The 22,675-nt window shown below is 48.1% G+C and overlaps 1 protein-coding gene across 4 annotated transcripts in view; it reads right to left on the reverse strand.

Moving 5' to 3' along the window:
• Window positions 1-22,675, reverse strand: part of ccdc141 (coiled-coil domain containing 141) — a 340,177-nt gene that overhangs the window by 19,115 nt on the left and 298,387 nt on the right. For 3 of the 4 annotated variants that reach the window (XM_072477265.1, XM_072477256.1, XM_072477284.1), the window contains exon 22: window positions 15,544-15,618. The exons of the other annotated variant lie outside the window; for it this stretch is intronic. In XM_072477265.1, coding sequence (XP_072333366.1) covers window positions 15,544-15,618 — 75 coding nt within the window. The remainder of the gene's footprint in view (window positions 1-15,543; window positions 15,619-22,675) is intronic. 4 annotated transcript variants of the gene reach the window in all.

The raw sequence follows: 22,675 nt of genomic DNA on the forward strand, positions 1-22,675 counted from the left end.
GTCTTGAACTCCATCCCTCTAGCAATGAAAGACAAAACTCGATTAGCCTTCTTAATCACCTGTTGCACCTGCACACCAACTTCTTGCGACTCGTGCACCAGCACACCCAGGTCTCTCTGCACAGCAGCATGTTTTAACATCTTACCGTTTAAATAATAATCCATTCTGCTGTTATTCCTCCCAAAATGGATAGCCTCACACTTGGCAACATTGAATTCCATCTGCCAGACCCTAGCCCATTCACCTAACCTATCCAAATCCTTCTGCAGACTTCCGGTATCCTCTGCACTTTTTGCTTCACCACTCATCTTAGTGTCGTCTGCAAACTTTGACACATTGCACTTGGTCCCCAACTCCAAATCATCTATGTAAATTGTGAACAACTGCGGGCCCAACACTGATCCTTGAGGGACCCCACTAGTTACAGGTTGCCAACCAGAGAAACACCCATTTATCCCCACTCTCTGCTTTCTGTTAGTTAACCAATCCTCTACCTATGCTACCACTTTACCCTCAATGCCATGCATCTTTAGTTTATGCAGCAACCGTTTGTGTGGCACCTTGTCAAAAGCTTTCTGGAAATCCAGATATACCACATCCATTGGCTCCTCGTTATCTACTGCACTGGTAACGTCCTCAAAAAATTCTACCAAATTAGTCAGACACGACCTACCCTTTGTGAACCCATGCTGCATCTGCCCAATGGGACAATTTCCCTCCAGGTGCCCCGCTATTTCCTCCTTAATGATAGATTCCAGCATTTTCCCTACAACCAAAGTTAAGCTTACCGGCCTATAATTACCCGCTTTCTGCCGACCTCCTTTTTTAAACAGTGGTGTCACGTTTGCTACTTTCCAATCCTCTGGGACCACCCCAGAGTCTAGTGAATTTTGATAAATTATCACTAGTGCGTTTACAATTTCCCTAGCCATCTCTTTTAACACTCTGGGATGCATCCCATCAGGGCCAGGAGACTTGTCTACCTTTAGCCCCATTAGCTTGCCCAATACTGCCTCCTTAGTGATTACAATCATCTCAAGGTCCTCACCTATCATATCTTTATTTCCATCAGTCATTGGCATGTTATTTGTGTCTTCCACTGTGAAGACTGACCCAAAAAACCTGTTCAGCTCCTCAGCCATTTCCCCGTGTCCTATTATTAAATCTCCCTTCTCATCTTCCAAAGGACCAATATTTACCTTAGCCACTCTTTTTTGTCTTATATATTTGTAGAAGCTTTTACTATCTGCTTTTATGTTCTGAGCCAGTTTACTTTCAGTCTACCTTACTCTTCTTTATAGCTTTTTTAGTAGCTTTCTGTTGTCCCCTAACGACTTCCCAGTCCTCTAGTCTCCCACTAATTTTTGCCATTTTGTATGTTTTTTCCTTCAATTTGATACTCTCCCTCACCTCCTTAGATATCCACGATCGATTTTTCCCCTTTCTACCGTCTTTCTTTTTTGTCGGTATGAACCTTTTCTGAACACTGTGAAAGATCGCTCGGAAGGTTCTCCACTGTTCCTCAACTGCTTCACCATGAAGTCTTTGCTCCCAGTCTACCTTAGCTAGTTCTCCTCTCATCCCATTGTAATCGCCTTTGTTTAAGCACAAAACACTAGTGTTTGATTTTACCTTGTCATCCTCCAACTGTATTTAAAATTCCACCATATTGTGGTCGCTCCTTCCAAGAGGATCCCGAACTATGAGATCATTAATCAATCCTGCCTCATTACACAGGACCAGATCTAGGACCGCTTGTTCCCTTGTAGGTTCCATTACATGCTGTTCCAGGAAATTATCCCGGACACATTCTATAAACTCCTCCTCAAGGCTGCCTTTACCAGCCTGGTTAAACCAATCGACATGTAGATTAAAATCCCCCATGATAACCACTGTATCATTTCTACATGCATCCGTTATTTCTTTGCTTATTGCCTGCCCTACCATCCTGTTACTATTTGGTGGCCTATAGACTACTCCTATCAGTGACCTTTTCGCCTTACTATTCCTGATTTCCACCCAAATTGATTCAACCTTGTCCTCCATAGCACCAATATCATCCCTTACTATTGCCCGGATGCCATCCTTAAACAACAAAGCTACACCACCGCCCTTACCGTCCATTCTATCCTTTCGTATAGTTTGATACCCTTGGATATTTAACTCCCAGTCGTGACCATCTTTTAACCATGTTTCAGTAATGGCCACTAAATCATAGTCATTCACGATGATTTGCGCCATCAACTCATTCACCTTATTCCGTATACTACGAGCATTCAGGTAGAGTACACTTATGCTGTTTTTTATGTCTTTGTTATGAATCCTAACACCTTGATCAGTAACTTTTCGCAAATTATTTTTCCTCTTACCCTTTCTCCTAATTTTCCTCGTCTTTGAACCCATATCTCTACATAATAACCTGTCATGTACCCTGCTGCCTTGATCTCCATTAACCATTATACTGTCCATAGCTTTACCCTTCCCTTCCCCCCAACTTGCTAGTTTAAAGTCCTTGTGACCAACCTATTTATCCTATTCAGGGGACAGGATTCTCCCCTAGCGAGCGCGTTTCGCCGCATGTTTCCTGGCGCCGCAGTGCCGAGAAACACATGGCTATTCAACGCGACTTGTTTTGTTTAATGGGCCTGAATGGGGAATGCGTGGCTGAGGCCATACATGTGTAGCAATACTGCCAGTGCATTGCAAAATCAGGACGACATTTTAAAATCGGCGAGGCCTCAGAAATGATCTCCAACCTCCCCCACAGCCCGAATGCACTATGGGTGGGTGGGTGGGTGGGTGGGTGGGTGGGTGGGTGGGTGGGTGGGTGGGTGGGTTCCCCCCCCCCCCCCCCCCCCCCCCCCCCCCCACCGGGCCAGGACCCCCAGCCTGATTGCACACAGAAAATGCCAGCTGGATGTGCCAGCAGGGCATCTTGGCACTGCCATGGTTCCAAGTTGGCACTGCCAAGGTGCCAAGCTAGCACTACCCTGTTCAAATGGCATGCAGCTGGGGTCCACCGGTCCCCTGGGAGACCCCCACGAGAGCCGTTCCATCTAGTCCCCATTTGTGGGGACAAGTGCTGAATGGCGCTCACCCGAGGTCTTTGGGGCGGAAGGGCTGAATCCCAAAGCTTCAGGTCCCTCGGGAATCTGCACATTAGAGTACGGTTAACTGTCTCACTCTAATATGCAAATTTGCCACATGGCGATACCACCCACAATGGCGGGATCTCCTGAGTCGTTGCGAGCCCGGTAGATACCGGGAGCGGGGTTTCCCGGCTTTCATTGGCAATGCTGTGCCGCGCGCAGTGAGCTGCTTTTCTGCCGCAGCGTGGCAGCCCATATTCTTTTGTATTGCGCCCATATTCTTTTTTCCTCAGGTTTAAAATCATTTCTCCATAGAAACTCTCCAGTGCAGAAGGAGGCCATTCAGCCCATCAAGTCCGCACCAACCCTCCGAAAGAGCACTCTACCTAGGCCCACTTACAGACCCTAACCTCGTATCCCTGTGCATTGATCATGGCCAATCCACCTAACCTGCACATCTTTGGACTGTGGGAGGAAACCGGAGCACCCGGAGCAAACACATGCAGACATGGGGAGAACATACAAATGAGGGCACAATGAGTAGCACAAGTGGATAGCACTGTGGCTTCACAGCGCCAGGGTCCCAGGTTCGATTCCCCGCTGGGTCACTGTCTGTGTGGAGTCTGCACGTTCTCCCAGTATCTGCGTGGGTTTCCTCCAGGTGCTTGGTTTCCTCCCACAGTCCAAAGACGTGCAGGTTAGGTGGATTGGCCATGCTAAATTGCCCTCAAGTGTCCAAAAAAGGTTAGGAGGGGTTATTGGGTTACGGGGATAGGTTGGAAGTGTGGGCTTAAATGTGGGTCGGTGCAGACTTGATGGGCCGAATGGCCTCCTTCTGCACTGTATGTTCTCTGTAATTGGAGCAGATAGCTGTCGCTGTCATTGCCAGCAGTGCAGCCCCAAGGATAAAGATGCAGAAATTCAATGACATCACACAAGTGGTCAAGATGAGTGAATGCAAATTCATATGCTAACCTTACAAATAACCTGACACCTGCCACATACACTGCTCCACCTGACATTTTTCATCAACCAAAACTCATATTTCACATTCTTAGTTTCAACTGACCCTCATACATTTAACATTGTTACAAACCTCATACGCATATCTCTCACACACTCACGGTTATTCAACAGTCATATCACCCAACACATTGCACCACATTCACTTGACACACTTCCCTTTCCCTTGCAGGCAAAGTGGCAAATAACTACAGGTAGCAGCAACTAACCACTGGGGCACAGGCTTAGGTGTAGGCACTCATCCAAATGGAGGAGACCAGGATTGCCATCTCTGGGGTGGCCACGACTGAGGTTGTGTCCAGCGATGAGGCGGAAACCATTGGAAATAGTTGTATATACCTATCTAACGCTCCTTCTCGCAAAAGTTCTACAATCTCTTTTGATTTACAAGTTACAGATGATATATAAGGGTAATAAGTCCACAGAGACAGAAGTCTCGTCACCAGAATTCCTTTTATTTACGAACCCTAACAGCTGAACAACCATGACCATTCAGTCTGCTGTCTACACCGGGAGTGCAGAATATTTGACACTCCCTGTTATATTCACAGGAAGGGGTTCCCTGATTGGGCCACTAATCAGGGAACTCGCATTCTAATTGGCCAATCTCAAAGGCCTGGCCTAAGTCATTACAAAAAGGATGCACCTTTTATTTTTCACGTCTTCCCTCTATGCAACCCTACCCTTGTGCTTTCCTTCTTTCAGACAGTCAAGAACTGCCACCTCGTCATGCAGTAATGTGGAAATTTGAAGTGCAAAAGGAAGAAGAGATTAATAGTGATAAAACACCATCACTTGATCTCTCACTGGCAGCCACTGGTTCATACACTGGTAATATAGATACTTTAAAAGGTAGCACTGAAATAGAATCTGATGTGGTAAGTTACTGAGCACAAGGGGCCTGCAGTCAGAGGAAAAAGACCGGTCCACACAAGTGCCCAACACCCTGAAGGCAGATTTGCACGTGGATTCTGCTGCAGAGAACTCAGAAGAGGACTTCAATGTAGTGGCATAAATAAAATGATTGATCAATGTGGGAATGAGAGTTCACTCTATCTGTGTATATCAAGTCCTGGGATGTTTGTGAGATGAGCACCCAATGAATTTGCAATGTTAATGTAAGCCTACTTGTGACACCAATAAAGATTATTATTACTAAAATAACTTTCTGTTGAAACGTAGGATGCATTGTGTCAGCGGGTCAAAAACAAGGGTACCTTCTTAGCAGCCAATAGAATGTGTGAAAATCGGTCATGCATGGGCTGAATTCGGTCACTTACTGGCATGTCCTGTCGCGAGGGCTGAAAGTGAGAGGTGACCCCATTCAATGGGTGGCAGGACCCAGGGCAGTATATTGCCTGTGGTGGTCAATTGGAATGCCACCACCAGGACCTAAATCCAATTAAGGATGGCAACCACCTCCCAAGAGTGACCAGCTCAATTGGAGGACTTGCTGCACAGCAAGCTCTGCAGCACCACCACTTGAGAGGTGGAAATTGCTGAGGTTGCAACTCCAAGGAGGGCATGCCTTAATGGCTGGGTGCCCTGTAAGAAAGATGAGTTGGATTGCGGTATGTCGGGGTCAGGTATGTATTTCTTGACGATCAGGTGGAGAGGTGAATGGTCATCGGAAATTGGTGGGGGAACCTCCTCCATGGATCATGAAGAACCTGTTGGTAAACCACCAGGTTTCACCCGGCGATCTCCCCAGGCAGTGGCAGGCCCTCCTAAAATATCCAAATTGTCCTCGGAGGCAGGAAGTGGCCTTTAACTGGCCACCTAAGTGACTCAACTGGCCACCAGATGGGTGGCCAAGTCATCAACTTTCCTGCAGTTGGCAATATGCTATGGTGGTGGAAAGATGATGGGAATCTCTCCGAATGCCTAGCTTGTTATTTGCCAGTTTGGAAAATTCAGTCCCATATGCCTGATAGTCAGTCAGGTAAGTGTCATGATATTCAAACACACACATCATGATGGACACACTAACAGGCAAATCAGAGTACACAACACCACAACCAATCACAGACAAGAACACCAACCACATAAAAAGCACGAGCACGACACCTGGAGGTCAGTAGGTCTGGGGAGAAGGAAGCATGAAAGAGCTGTTGAAACACCACAAGCAGGGAGCCCCCCACGTGCAGAGTGCAAAGACCAAGTTGTAAATAGTGAGTTTAAATAAACAAGTGTTGTACCATATGCAACTGTGTTGGCTCTTCTGTGTGTTAGAACACCCAACACCACATGGTACAGGAGTGGATCGATACCTGCCTACCAACCTGCCATTCTGGACATGGACCACACCGGCAAACCGCAGCCGATGCAAGTCACGGGGAACCTAGGCACCAACTGGAAGCTCTACAGGCAGCGATTTGACCTGTACATCCGTGCCACCGAAAAACAGAATGTCTCGGATGATTCGAAGATTGCAATGCTCCTCTTCTACGCAGGCCCCCACCCAAATGATGTCTTTAATTCACTGGTGTTCGAGGAAGGCGAAAACCAGGCCAAATATGACACGGTCATCCTCAAAATGGACCAGCACTTTCAAACTGAAGTAAACGAAACTTTCGAAAGATACATCTTTCAGCAACGCCTGCAAGGTAAGGAGGAGCTTTTTCAACCCTTTTTGACGCACCTCCGGATTCTAGCGCAGTCCTGCGGTTACGGCACCACCACAGAGTCCATGATCAGGGACCAGATTGTTTTTGGCGTTGCCTCCAGTGGCCTACGCCAGCAGCTTCTTAAAATAAAGAGCCTCACCTTAGCGTCTGCTGTGGAAGCCTGTGTCCTCCATGAAAATGCGACCTGCCGTTTTGCCCGATTTCAGGCGTCCGAGTTGGCACGGAGGGGGTCCCCAGCCGTCGAATCGGCAAGCCAGGCCGCCCACGACGTTGAACGCATCCAGGCCGTCGATTTCTTCCCGCCCCACGGCCCGGACGACAGCGGCCGCTTCCCGCGCTTTTCGCGGTCTCCCGCGCAGGTGCGCGCCAAGAATAACGGCCACAACGAGGGACGCACTGCGCAGGCGCGCCCACCGCAAGATCGCACTGCGCATGCGCAGTGGCGCAACGAACGCCGTGACGTCATGACGTGCAGCAAGTGTGGAGGTCTACACTTAAAAGGGCAATGTCCTGCAAAATACCAACAGTGCAACAGATGTGCCATGATAGGCCACTACGCAGCCCGCTGTCGTGCGGCTCAACCCATGGATCCGGCGCATCCTCGACAACCTCGCACACGAGTCAGGACCGTCCAGCCCACGCATCAAGACTTCCAGTTAAGTGATGCAGATGACCAGGATGACTTCAGAGTTGCCGTCATTGATGTCAACAAGGTCAATGCCATCAATCCAGACGATGAGTGGTGTGCCACCCTGACGGTCAACCGATCGCGCGTCGCCTTCCGTCTGGACACCGGCGCATCCGCCAACCTGATTGCTTACTCTGCAGTCCAGGCCATGAAGGTCAAACCACTCATCACACCATCCCGGCTTAAGATGGTTGACTATAACGGGAACGTTATCCCGTCCGTAGGATCTTGCCAGCTACAGGTGACTCACAAGAGGTACACGGCCACACTCCCCTTCGAAGTTGTGGGCTCATCAAAGGACTCGTTACTGGGCGCACAAGCGTGTAAGGTCCTTCACCTGGTACAGCGCATCATGTCTCTCTCTCCAGATGAGATATCCGACTTCCCGGATGCTGAGTTCCACGCGAATCTCCATTCCCTCCTCGCTCACAACCAGGAGGTTTTTGAAGGCATGGGGACATTGCCACACACGTACAAGATTCGACTCAGACCGGACGCCATCCCTGTCGTTCACGCACCTCGCAGGGTTCCTGCGCCTCTCAAAGACCGCCTCAAGGCACAACTGCAGATTCTTCAGGACCAAGGGGTCCTATCCAAGGTCACGGAGCCCACGCCATGGGTCAGCTCCATGGTCTGTGTAAAGAAGCCCTCTGGCGAGCTCCGTATATGTATAGATCCAAAAGATCTGAACAACAACATCATGCGGGAACACTATCCCATCCCAAAACGAGAAGACCTCACCAGCGAGATGGCGCGAGCCAACATATTCACTAAATTGGATGCGTCCAAAGGATTCTGGCAGATCCAACTGGACCCGGCCAGCCGAAGACTATGCACATTCAACACCCCTTTTGGCAGATTCTGCTACAACCGGATGCCATTCGGCATCATTTCGGCATCTGAAGTATTCCACCGCATTATGGAGCAGATGATGGAAGGCATCGACGGGGTACGTGTATATGTGGACGATATCATCATTTGGTCCACCACTCCGCAGGAACACATGCATCGTCTTCGACGTGTCTTCACCCGCATACGGCAAAATGGCCTGCGTCTCAACCGTGCGAAGTGTGCTTTCGGCCAGACGGAGCTGAAATTCCTCGGGGACCACATCTCAAGGTCCGGGGTCCGTCCCGATGCAGACAAGGTTAGCGCCATCACAGCCATGCCACGACCGGCTGACAAGAAGGCTGTCTTAAGATTCCTGGGCATGGTCAACTTCCTTGGGAAGTTCATTCCCAACCTGGCTTCTCATACAATAAACATGCGCCATCTCGTAAAAAAATCGACGGAATTCAACTGGCACCAGTCGCATCAGCAGGAATGGGAGGAGCTCAAGCACAAACTGGTCACGGCACCAGTGCTGGCCTTCTTTGACGCGACTCGCCCTACAAAGATCTCAACAGACGCCAGCCAATCTGGTATTGGAGCGGTACTCCTGCAAAAAGACAGCACGTCATCATGGGCCCCGGTTGCGTATGCCTCACGAGCCATGACCCCTACCGAACAGCGCTACGCGCAAATCGAAAAAGAATGCCTGGGCTTGTTAACTGGACTGGACAAGTTCCACGACTATGTGTATGGCCTGCCACGATTCACGGTCGAAACTGACCACCGCCCCCTGGTCAACATCATTAACAAAGACCTGAACGACATGACTCCTCGCCTCCAGCGCATCTTACTCAAACTCAGGAGGTACGATTTTGAACTGATCTACACTCCGGGGAAGGAACTCATAGTGGCGGACACTCTTTCCCGAGCAGTGAGCACACCACCAGATGCGGAGGGGTTCGTGCGTCAAATTGAGGCACACGTGACTCTGACAGCAGCAAATATGCCAGCTGATGATCCTTGTCTGGCCCACATACGCGCAGAGACGGCGACTGACCCTCTGCTGCAGCGAGTGATGCGCCACATGACGGAAGGGTGGCTAAAAGGGCAGTGCCCCCAGTTTTACAATGTGCGAGATGATCTCACCAATATAGACGGGGTCCTTATGAAATCGCATAGGATCGTCATTCCACACAGTGTGCGCCAGATGATTCTTCGTCAACTACACGAAGGCCACTTGGGTGTCGAAAAATGCAGACGAAGGGCCCGGGCGGCGGTATATTGGCCGGGTATTAATGAAGACATAGCCAACATGGTGCTCAACTGCACAACCTGTCAGAGGTTTCAGCCGGCGCAACCTCCGGAAACACTTCTACCACACGAGATGGTGACGTCCCCCTGGGCGAAGGTGGGTGTTGACCTATTTCACGCGCTCGGCAGAGATTACATTGTTATTATAGACTACTTCTCAAACTACCCGGAAGTCATGCCTCTCCATGATCTGACGTCGTCCGCAGTCATTGGGGCCTGCAAGGAAACGTTTGCTCGCCATGGCATTCCAAGGACTGTCATGTCAGACAATGGACCTTGTTTTGCCAGCCGTGAATGGTCGTCCTTTGCCGCAGCATATGGTTTCACTCATGTGACATCCAGCCCTCTGCATCCACAATCGAACGGGAAGGCTGAAAAGGGTGTCCACATCGCAAAGCGGCTCCTGTGCAAGGCGGCTGATGCCGGATCGGACTTTAACCTTGCCTTGCTGGCCTATCGATCGGCCCCGTTATCCACGGGCCTCTCGCCAGCGCAGCTACTAATGGGTCGCTCCCTCAGGACGACGGTACCTTCCGTCCTGGCACCGACAACAGACCATGAGGCGGTTCTTCGGGACATGCAACTGCAGCGTGATCGCCAGAAAGGTCGGTACGACACACGAGCGACGGACCTGCCCCCCCTGTCCTCCGGAGACAAAGTACGCGTCCATCAACCGTATGGTGGCTGGTCAGCACCGGCCGAAGTCCTCCGACAAGTGGCTCCCCGCTCGTTCCTGGTTCGCATGCCGGATGGTTCCGTGCGTCGCCGCAATCGGCGCGCCCTTCGCCGACTTCCACGTTCACAGCCACACAACACGCCAGACCCTCAACAGGCTTCCGAGGATGACTTTGTGGAGCTGCCGCACATCACGCCCTTTCCATCGCCACCCATGGCCATGCCTGCACAGCAGCCGGTGGTTCTTGATCCACCCTTAAGGCGGTCAACCCGAATTCGTCGCAAACCCATTAGAATGGACTTATAATACAGTTCATATGTTTAATAAGTTGGACAATTTTACATGATAACCTGTTGTTGTTTATCGTTCCAGATGTCGTCTGACTGGACAACTGTTCAAAATTTTTTTTCTTCTTCTCTCGTTCGCATTTCTGTTATGTTATGGTACAACTGGATTCATGTGACGCACTCGACATCGCCCCATGTACATAGTTCCGTCATAGACACATGCTGCACACGACACACACACACTCTTAGATGCACTCACGTCACGATCATATTTATTACCACGTAGGCACATATCTTTGTAAAAAGGGGGGATGTCATGATATTCAAACACACACATCATGATGGACACACTAACAGGCAAATCAGAGTACACAACACCACAACCAATCACAGACAAGAACACCAACCACATAAAAAGCACGAGCACGACACCTGGAGGTCAGTAGGTCTGGGGAGAAGGAAGCATGAAAGAGCTGTTGAAACACCACAAGCAGGGAGCCCCCCACGTGCAGAGTGCAAAGACCAAGTTGTAAATAGTGAGTTTAAATAAACAAGTGTTGTACCATATGCAACTGTGTTGGCTCTTCTGTGTGTTAGAACACCCAACACCACAGTAAGTATGTGAAAATCAGTCATGCAAGGGCTGAATTCAGCTTGCTTTTGGCAATAAATTGTTGAAAAGAGTTTATGTGAGTACTATCATCAAGGAGATTAAGAGGGCAATATAATAGTTGATGTAGAAGTGTGGTGTGCATTTTTCCGTCTTCATGGTGTTAATCTGATGTCATTTGTTGTACAATTATTTACAGGTCACAACATCAATCTCAAGTCACTGTCCTTTCGATCGGAGTTCACTGTTCTCTCTTAGCCTCTTTCTCCATATAAAATCCCCCTTTTTTCATGGTGGCTCCTTTAACATTGTCAACTCATTTACACTATATCCTCTTCTCGAATCATGGAAGTAAGCTTGCTTGTGTCCCTCAGCCACTTTCAGCCCCCTTCCTTCAATGTCTGCCCTGGAAGAAGCTCCTCCAATTTGCTTAAAATTATACTTTCAACTGTGTTCATTTCTCCCTCCATTTGTCATAATACTTCATCTGTTGATCTGTGCAATCACTCTTTTACCGACATGTTTGTGGTTCTTGTGCCCAAATGCACCATCCCCCACCCCCATCTTCATTTCCATAAATTCAAAACGTGCTATATTAGTGTATATGGTGCTCGGCTGCTTTAGCTATTCATTCAGATGGGCAGCATGGTAGCCTTGTGGATAGCACAATTGCTTCACAGTTCCAGGGTCCCAGGTTCGATTCTGGCTTGGGTCACTGTCTGTGCGGAGTCTGCACATCCTCCCCGTGTGTGCGTGGGTTTCCTCCGGGTGCTCCGGTTTCCTCCCACAGTCCAAAGATGTGCCGGTTAGGTGGATTGGCCATGATAAATTGCCCTTAGTGTCCAAAATTGCCCTTAGTGTTGGGTGGGGTTACTGGGTTGTGGGGATGGGGTGGCGGTGTTGACCTTGGGTAGGGTGCTCTTTCCAAGAGCTGGTGCAGACTCGATGGGCTGAATGGCCTCCTTCTGCACTGTAAATTCTATGTATGGAACGTAGCGATCAAACAATTGTGAGTGGACCACTGTATACTGCATTGTTTGTCTTTTTCTCAGTGCAGTGCTTTCTGCTTTCCCTCTTTAGGTTTCTCTACCCTCCTTCCTAACCTCTCTTATTGCTGAAGTAAAAGCAGAATATTGCAGAGGCTGGAAATCTAAAAGAAAAACAGAACATGCTGGAAAAACTCAGCAGGGGTCTGGCAGCATCCATGGAGAGAGAGAGAGCGAGTTAGCGTTCTAGTCATACAGACTCGAAACGTTAACCATGGCCATAACTTCCTCTTAAGTCCATCTTTCCAAAGTTTGTTCCAATGGCTCAGAAGGGCAGCACGGTAGCCTTGTGGATAGCACAATTGCTTCACAGCTCCAGGGTCCCAGGTTCGATTCCGGCTTGGGTCACTGTCTGTGCGGAGTCTGCACATCCTCCCCGTGTGTGCGTGGGTTTCCTCCGGGTGCTCCGGTTTCCTCCCACAGTCCAAAGATGTGCAGGTTAGGTGGATTGGCCATGATAAATTGCCCTTCGTGTCCAAAATTGCCCTTAGTGTTTGGTGGGGTTACTAGGTTATGGGGATAGGGTGGCGGTGTTGACCTTGGGTAGGGTGCTCTTTCCAAGAGCCGGTGCAGACTCGATGGGCCGAATGGCCTCCTTCTGCACTGTAAATTCTATGAATAAGCATGGAACCCTCGTTGAAAACAGTTTAGTCTGTATTTAAGAATAAGTTTGATGTTGTAAATAGAAGGCTAAAAGATTGGAAAGAATTGTACCAACCATTTGGGATGGACTGGGAGGTGCCTATTTGCAAGCGGCAGGAAAGGTAGCAGTTGTGTCACCTGCCAGTTGCCTAATTGAGCTACCATGTGGCCAATTAGGGGCACTTCCCATCTCTGCATGCAATTTGTCCAGATTGGGGAGCTGCTGCCACATGGGGAGACTAGGCAACAAAATCTGGCAGTCTCCCAACGTATTCTACGGAGTGGGGACAGGGAGGGGGAAAACACCCTCCATTTTGAATGCACTTTGGTCCAGGAGAGACCCCCTTGTGCCAATGACCTCACTCATGTAAATGGGCCACCTATACCTCACAGTGTCTTGCATGGAGCTAAAATAAATGGAATAAATACATTAGACCATAAGACCATAAGACATAGGAGCAGAATTAGGCCACTTGGCCCATCGAGTCTGCTCCGCCATTCAATCATGGCTGATATTTTTCTCATCCCCATTCTCCTGCCTTCTCCCCATAACCCCTGCTCCTCTTATTAATCAGGAACCTATCTATCTCTGCCTTAAAAGCACTCAGTGAATTGGCCTCCACAGCCTTCTGCAGCAAAGAGTTCCACAGATTCACCACCCTCTGGCTGAAAGAATTCCTCCTTATCTCTGTTTTAAAGGATCGTCCCTTTAATCCGAGATGGTGTCCTCTGGTTCTAGTTTTTCCTGCAAGTGGAAACATCCTCCCCATGTCCCCTCTATCCAGGCCTCGCAGTATCTTGTACGTTTCAATAAGATCCCCTCTCATCCTTCTAAACTCCAATGAGTACAGACCTAGAGTCCTCAAACGTTTCTCATACGACAAGTTCTTCATTCCATGGATCATTCTTGTGAACCTCCTCTGGACCCTTTCAAAGGCCAGCACATCCTTCCTTAGATATGGGGCCCAAAACTGCTCACAATACTCCAAATGGGGTCTGACCAGAGCCTTATACAGCCTCAGAAGTACATCCCTGGTCTTGTATTCTAGCCCTCTTGACATGAATGTTAACATTGCATTTGCCTTCTTAACTGCTGACTGAACCTGAACATTAACCTTAAGGGAATCGTGAACAAAGACTCCCAAGTCCCTTTGTGCTTCTGATTTCCGAAGCATTTCCCCATTTAGAAAATAGTCTATGCCTTGATTCATCCTTCCAAAGTGCATAACCTCACACTTTTCCACATTGTATTCCATCTGCCACTTCTTTGCCCACTCTCCTAGCCTGTCCAAGTCCTTCTGCAGTCCCCCTGCTTTCTCAATACTACCGTCCCTCTACAGATCTTTGTATCAGCTGCAAACGTAGCAACAGTGCCTTCAGTACCTTCTTCCAGATCATTAATGTATATTGTAAAAGTTGTGGTCCCAGCACAGACCCGAGGCACACCACTAGTCACCGGCTGCCAGCCTGAAAATGTATGACGGAATAGCAACAAAGTGCTGTTAGATAGCGGGGTCATTCCTAGCGCTTTAAGAGCCGTTAATCATTGGCATAATTTACCGGCCACGTCCCACCAGAATCTGGACGGGACATAGAATCATAGAATGTAAAGTGCAGAAGGCCATTCGGCCCATCAGTTCTGCACCGGCCATTGGAAAGAGCACCCTACCTAAGCCCACACCTCCACCCTATCCTTGTAACCCAGCAACCCCACCCAATCTTTTTGGACACTAAGGGCAATTTTTAGCATGGCCAATCCACCTAACCTGCACATTTCTGGACTGCCGAAGGAAACTGGAGCACCCAGCGGAAACCCATGCAGACACAGGGAGAACGTGCAAAATCCGCACAGTGTCCTAAGCCGGGAATCGAACCCAGGTCCCTGGCGCTGTGAAGCGACAGTGCTAACCACTGTTCTACCATGCCGCCCATGGCTGGCAGACCCCAGGGGAGGTCTCTACCGGGATTCCCAACAGTCGTTATGCCTTGCGAGATCGAACCACAGTTAAATGAGCATAAACCCCACTTAACTCTGCCAACGCTAGATTGAACCGGCTCCCAGGATCAACCTGCCGCGCCAAGGAGACCCCAGCCGGTCACCGTTTAGCACTGGTCCCCTCAAATACGGACCAGGTGGAACAGCACTTGGGGGGGCGGGTCTCTCCAGCAATCGGAGGCCCTCAAGTGGTCAGCCTCCGAGCAGGGTGGCAGTATCTGGCACCCTGGCAGTGCCACCTGGGTGCCACCTTGCACAACCAGGTTGGCAGGGGCACTGCCAGGGTGCCAAGCTAGCAGTGACAATGTGTCTGGGTGGACACATCCAGGAGGCTCTGCCCATGTGAGGTGGGGTGTGGGGGGCCCAGAGGACCCCCTTATAGGTCGCTTCGGGAGATTGAGAGATCGGTGCACCTTATATAAATGGCGTTCCGATCTCTTCCTGCACTGAGGAGCTCCACTTGTCAGAGCTCCTTAGTGCAGAAAATGCACTAAGTGCGGCCACGTGAGCGCGTTCCCGCCGGGGGCCGGAATAGCAATAAAGTGCTGTTAGATAGCGGGGTCATTCCGCTAATCCCGCCCAGAACAGACTCTTATTTTCAAAAAATTAAACTGCGTCCATTGTTTCCCACATGGTGACAAAATAAGAGATCAAAATCTGAGATAATCAAGTTCTAAATTACTTTGTTATTTTTCTGATAAATGTAAAAATATTTACCTGCTTTTGCTCCTGAACATTTCTTGTTTCATCTGATTGACTTGAATTTTTGGTTGGTTTTCCTGCAGCTTCAGCCTGTTTGACATTGACATTCAGTGTAAGCTATGTTAGTTAAAGGCACCCAACTATCATCTACAGGATGTTTCCTCTGAGTCAGTTCAGTTCTGGTACAGAGAGCATTTTTGCTACTTGGTGTTATGTCAACATTCTAATGTCAGCTAAGTATATATTTTTTGTAATAGATTGATTTACTATAAGAATTTAAATTTTTTTTGAGGATGCGCAAAAGGTATTGCGATACTGACATCATGTAGACATGATCAAAGATGAACTTGTATTAATTTTACAAAAAATGAAACATTCCCTGAAATGAAGTGGCGAGAAAATCATGGAATTTCTTGCACACTTGAGCTGGGGGTATTTTCATGTTTCCCCAAATTCCATTGAAGCAGAAATTGCATTATCTTTACAAAATTGTTATTAAACTGTGCCATATTTGTTTGATCTTTCATTTGGCACTTCACAAGAATGTAATTCTCATATAGAGATGTGAAAAATCAACCAAAACATTTTGCAAAATTGTCTTCATTTCTGCTGGACCAGGAACATGAGTAAGAATAATATAGGGCAGCACGGTGGTGCAGTGGTTAGCACAGTTGCCTCACTGCGCCGAGGTCCCAGGTTCGATCCCGGCTCTGGGTCACTGTCCATGTGGAGTTTGCACATTCTCCCCGTGTTTGCGTGGGTTTCGCCCCCACAACCCAAAAGATGTGCAGGGTAGGTGGATTGGCCACGTTAAATTGCCCCTTAACTGGAAAAAATTAATTGGGTACTCTAAATTTATATTTAAAAAAAGAATAATATACACAAAACAGATGTATAGAAGGCATTATACCTCAAAGTACAAATATGATTAACTGTAAAAAAATCCTCTGCCACAGAGCAATTGATCACAAATTTGATTCAGTGCTTGAAAGGATAATGCTCTGGTTCCCTGAATGCTGGACAGTCAAAGAAAAAAGTACAAACAAAGAAAAGTACAGCACAGAAACAGGCCCTTCGGCCCTCCAAACCTGTGCCAATCATGATGCCCTAACTAAAAAAAAACTTCTGCCCTTACTCGGTCCGTATCCCTTTATTTCCTCCCAATTCATGCACCTATTCAGATGCCTCTTAAATGTTGTTAATAATAATAATAATAACCGTTTATTGACACAAGTATGAAGTTACTGCGAATATGAAGTTACTGTGAAAAGCCCCTAGTCGCCACATTCCGGCGCCTGTTCGGGTAAGCTGACATGGGAATTGAACCCGCGCTGCTGGCCTTGTTCTGCATCACAAACTAGCTGTTTAGCCCACTGAGCTAATGTGCCTGCTTCCACCACATCCTCTGGCAGCGTGGTCCAGGCACCCACCACTCTCTGCATGAAAAACTTACCCCGCACATCTCCCTTAAACTTTTCCTCTCTCACCTTAACCTGTGCCCCCTTGTAATTGATACTTCCACCCTTGGAAAAAACCTCTGACTATCCTTCCTGTCTCTGCCTCTCATAATGTTGTCGACCTCTATCAGGTCTCCCCTCAGCCCCCATCTTTCCAGTGAAAACAATCTTAGTTTAGAACATAGAACAGTACAGCACAGAACAGGCCTTTCGGCCCTCGATGTTGTGCCGAGCTTTGTCCGAAACCAAGATCAAGCTATCCCACTCCCTGTTATTCTGGTGTGCTCCATGTGCCTATCCAATAACCGCTTGAAAGTTCCTAAAGTGTCCAACTCCACTATCACAGCAGGCAGTCCATTCCACACCCTAACCACTCTCTGAGTAAAGAACCTACCTAGGACATCCTCCTATATCTCCCACCCCAAACCTTATAGTTATGCCCCCTTGTAACAGCTACATCCACCCGAGGAAATACTCTCTGAACATCCACTCTATCTATCCCCCTCATTATCTTATAAACCTCTATTAAGTCGCCTCTCATCCTCCTCCGCTCCAAAGAGAAAAGCCCTAGCTCCCTCAACCTTTCCTCATACCGTCCAAACCAGGCAGCATCCTGGTAAATCTCCTTTCCACCCTTTCCACTGCTTCCACATCCCTCATATAGTGAGGTGACCAGAACTGCACACAATACTCCAAATGTTGTCTCACCAGGGTCCTGTACAGTTGCCTCATAACCCCACGACTCTTAACCCCCTGTGAATAAATGCTAACACACTATAGGCCTTCTTCACGGCTCTATCCACTTGAGTGGCAACCTTCAGAGATTTGTGGACATGAACCCCAAGATCGCTCTGATCCTCCACATTACTCAGAACCCTGCCGTTGACCCTGAAATCCGCATTCAAATTTGTCCTATCAAAATGAATCACCTCGCACTTATCAGGGTTAAACTCCATCTGCCATTTTTCGGCCCAGCACTGCACCCTATTAACGTCTCTTTGCAGCCTACAACAGCCCTCCACCTCATCCACTACTCCACCAATCTTGGTGTCATTAGCAACTTTACTGACCCACCCTTCAGCCCCCTCCTTCAAGTCATTTATAAAAATCACAAATAACAGAGGACCCAGCACTGATCCCTGTGGTACACTGCTGGTAACTGGTCTCCAGTCTGAACATTTTCCATCCACCACCACCCTCTGTCTTCTATGTGATAGCCAGTTACTTATCCAATTGGCCAAATTTCCCTCTATCCCACACCTCCTTACTTTCTTCATGAGCCGACCATGTGGAACCTTATCAAACGCCTTACTGAAATCCATGTATACGACATCAGGCTCTACCTTCATCTACACACTTAGTTACCTCCTCAAAGAATTCAATCAAATTTGTGAGGCAAGACTTACCCTTCACAAATCCGTGTAGACTATCCAGGTTTAAGCTGCATCTTTCCAAATGGTCATTAATCCTATCCCTCAGGACGTTTTCCATTAACTTACCAACCACCGAAGTAAGACTAACCGGCCTATAATTATCAGGGTCATTCCTATTCCCTTTCTTGAGCAACAACATTCACCACTCTCCAGTCCTCTGGCACTATCCCCGTGGACAGTGAGGACCCAAAGATCAAAGCCAAAGGCTCTGCAATTTCATCCCTTGCCTCCCAAAGAATCCTAGGATATATCCCATCTGGCCCAGGGGACTTGTCGACCCTCAGGTTTTTCAAAATTGCTAATACAACTTCCCTCAGAACATCTACCTCCTCCAGCCTACCCGCCTGTACCACACTCTCATCCTCAAAAACATAGCCCCTCTCCTTGGTGAACACTGAAGAAAAGTATTCATTCAACGCCTCTCCTATCTCGTCTCACTCCATGCACAAGTTCCCACTACTGTTCTTGACCGGCCTTAACCTTACCCTGGTCATTCTTTTATTTCTCACATAAGAGTAAAAAGCCTTGGGGTTTTCCTTGATCCGACCCGCCAAGGACTTCTCATGCCCCCTCCTAGCTCTCCTAAGCCCTTTTGTTAGCTCAATCCTTGCTACCTGGTAACCCTCAAGCGACCCAACTGAACCTTGTTTTCTCATCCTTACAAACGCTTCCTTTTTCCTCTTGACAAGACATTCAACCTCTTTTGTGGACCATTGTTCCCTCACACGGCCAATTCTTCCCTGCCTGACAGGGACTCCCCTTTCAAGGACACGCAGTATTTGTTCCTTGAACAAGCTCCACTTTTCATTTGTACCTTTCCCTGACAGTTTCTGTTCCCATCTTATGCTCCCTAATTCTTGCCTAATCGCATCATAATTACCCCTCCCCCAGTTATAAACCTTGCCCTGCCGTATGTCCCTATCCCTCTCCATTGCAATGGTGAAAGACACCGAATTGTGGTCACTATCTCCGAAGTGCTCTCGCAGAAACAAATCTAATACTTGGCCTGGTTCATTACCCAGTACCAAATCCAATGTGGCCCACCTCTTGTCGGTCTATCCACATATTGTGTCAGGAAACCCTCCTGCACACACTGTACAAAAACTGCCCCATCCGAACTGTTCGACCTATAGAGGTTCCAATCAATATTTGGAAAGTTAAAGTCACCCATGACAACTACCCCGAGACCTCCACCCCTATCCATAATCTGTTTTGCAATTTCTTCCTCCACATCTCTATTACTATTTGGGGGCCTATAGAAAACACCTAACAACGTGACTGCTCCTTTCCTATTTCTAACTTCGGCCCCTATTACCTCAGTAGGCAGATCCCCCTCGAACTGCCTTTTTGCAGCCGTTAAACTATCCTTGATTAACAATGCTACTCCTCCACCTCTTTTACCATCTTCCCCACCCTTACTGAAACATCTATACCCCAGAACTTCCAACAACCATTCCTGTCCCTGTTCTAACCATGTCTCCGTAACGGCCACAACATCGTAGTCCCAAGTACCAATCCACGCTCCAAGTTCACCTACATTATTCCAGATGCTCCTTGCATTAAAGAAGACACACTTCAACCCACCTTTATCTGCCCTCTCTCCCTGTTCCTCAACTCGCTAGCACGCGGCACCGGCAACAAATGAGAGATGACAACATGGTTTGTCCTGGCTCTCAGCTTCCACCCTAGCTCCCTAAATTCCTGTTTTAAATCAATCTCTTCTCATAGCCAACACCCTCGAGACCAGGCAACATCCTGGGGAACCTTCTTTGCACTCTGTCGAAAGCCTCCACATCCTTCTGATAATGTGGTGACCAGAACTGCACACAATACTCCAAATGCGGCCTAACCAAGGTTTTATATAGCTGCAGCATGATTTCCCAACCCCTGTACTCAATGCCCTGAATGATGAAGACAAGCATTCTTAATCACCTTGTCTATCTATGTTGCCACTTTTAGGGAACTGTGGACCTGCACGCCCAGATCCCTCTGTATCTTGATGTTCCTAAGGGTTCTGTAATTTACAGTATAATTCATACCTGGATTTGATCCTGCAAAATGCATCACATTGCATTTGTCCGGATTAAACTCCATCTGCCATTTCTGTACCCAAGTCTCCAATCTATCTATCCTCTGACAATCCTCAGTACTATCAGTAACTCCGCCAATCTTCGCAAAAGTACTGATCAGACCACCCACATTTTCCTCCAGATCATTTATACAAAGAACAGAGGTCCCAGCACTGATCCCTGTGGAACACCACTAGCTACAGATCTCCATTCTGAAAAACATCCTTCCACCGCTACTCTTTGTCTTCTATAACCAAGACAGTTCTGCATTCATCTAGCCAGCTCACCCCGAATCCCATGTGATTTTAGTTTTTGTCCCAGTCTGCCATGTGGGACCTTGTCAAACACCTCACTAAAGTCCATATAAACTACACCAACAGCCCTTCCCTTTTTGTCACCTCTTCAAAAAAATCAATCAACTTGGTGAGACATGACCTTCCTGGTACAAAACCATGCTGCCTGTCACTAACTAGTCCATTTTCCTCCAAATGTGCATACATGCTGTCCCTCAGTATCTTTTCCAAAAGCTTTCCACCACTGATGTCAGGCTCGCCGGCCTATAATTTGCTGGATTATCCCTGCTTCCTTTCTTAAAGAAAGGAATAACATTGGCTATTCTCTAGTCCTCTGGAACCTCGCCTGTGGTCAAAGAAGATGTAAATATATCTGTTAAGGCTATTTCTCCCCTTGTCTCCCACAGTAACCTGGGATAGATCCCATCCAGCCCCAGGTACTTGTCTACCTTAATGCAATTTAGGATACTCAAGACTTCCTCCTTTGATATATTGACGTTCTCAAGAACGTTCACACACCGATCCCTGACATCAACATCTGTTATGTCCTTCTCCCTGGTGAAAACCGATACAAAGACTTATTAAGGATTTCACCCACTTCCTGTGGTTCCACACATCATGTCCCTCCACTGTCCTTGAGTGGGCTACTCTTTCTCTTGTTACCCTCTTTCTCCTAATATATGCATAAAAAGCCTTGGGATTCTCCTTGACTACGTTAACCCTCTTGATTCCATGTATAAGTTCCTTCCTACTTTCACTGTACTCCTCAAGGGCTTCATCCGTTTTTAGATACCTAGACCTATTGTATGCTTCCTTTTTCCATTTGACTAAGCTTACAATTTCCCTTCTCATCCATGGTTCCTGAATCTTGCCATTTCTAGCCTTCATTTTTGCAGGGTCTTGCACTTCAATCAACTCGCCTTTAAAAGCCTCCCACACGTCATACGTGGATTTGGCCTCAAATAGCAGCTCCCAGTTCCTGTCGAATTTGGGTGTATCCTAAATTGGCCTTTGTCCAATTAAGCACCCTCACCCACTCAAGACATGATTTCCATGCTTCAGGCTAGTCTGAACTTGTTAACGAACTATCTCATTTAACATTTGAACAAAACTAGATTCCTTTTGCCTTTTAAATTCAGTTAGCCATTTTTAAAATTGGGGCAGCACATAAATCTAAGAGGTTTGTCGGTCTGTAGGATATTACAGAGATAAGGAGGGGTGATGTCATGGAGGGTTTTAAAAACAAGGTTGGAGACTTCCGGCTATGCGAAGCTAAGTCGCACGTTCGGCAGCTCCCGCCAGAAACGGACTTTGGGGCTCTTTTTAGGGCCCCCAGTGGCATTTGTTCGACGGTTCCCAGTGTGGGAAGGTGACAGTAACATTTCCCGGCACTGTGTGGATTGGACCAGGAGTGGAGTGGTGAACTTGGTACACTACGAGTCCAGTGATGGCGGCAACCCTCAAAATTTGGGGGCAGTGGAGACACCACAGGGGGGAGGCAGAGGCTTCGGTGTGGTCCCCGATCCGAGAGAACCATCGGTTTGTCCCGGGGAGAATGGATGGGGGGTTCCTGAGCTGGCACAGGGCAGGTATTAGAAGGATGGGGGACCTGTTTATAGATGGGACGTTTGCGAGCCTTGGGGCGTTGGAGGAAAAATTTGGGCTCCCCCCTGGAAATGCCTTCAGGTACATGCAGGTAAGGGCGTTTGTAAGACGGCAGGTGAGGGAATTTCCGCTGCTGCCAGCACGAAGGATCCAGGATAGGGTGCTCTCGGGGATGTGGGTTGGAGAAGGCAAGGTCTCGCCGATCTACCAGGAGATGCAGGAAGAGGAGGAGGCCTTGGTGGAGGAGCTGAAAGGTAAATGGGCGGAGGAGCTGGGGGAGGAGATAGACG

The sequence above is a fragment of the Scyliorhinus torazame genome, chromosome 2 (genome assembly GCF_047496885.1).
Source record: "Scyliorhinus torazame isolate Kashiwa2021f chromosome 2, sScyTor2.1, whole genome shotgun sequence".
Lineage (NCBI taxonomy): Eukaryota > Metazoa > Chordata > Chondrichthyes > Carcharhiniformes > Scyliorhinidae > Scyliorhinus > Scyliorhinus torazame.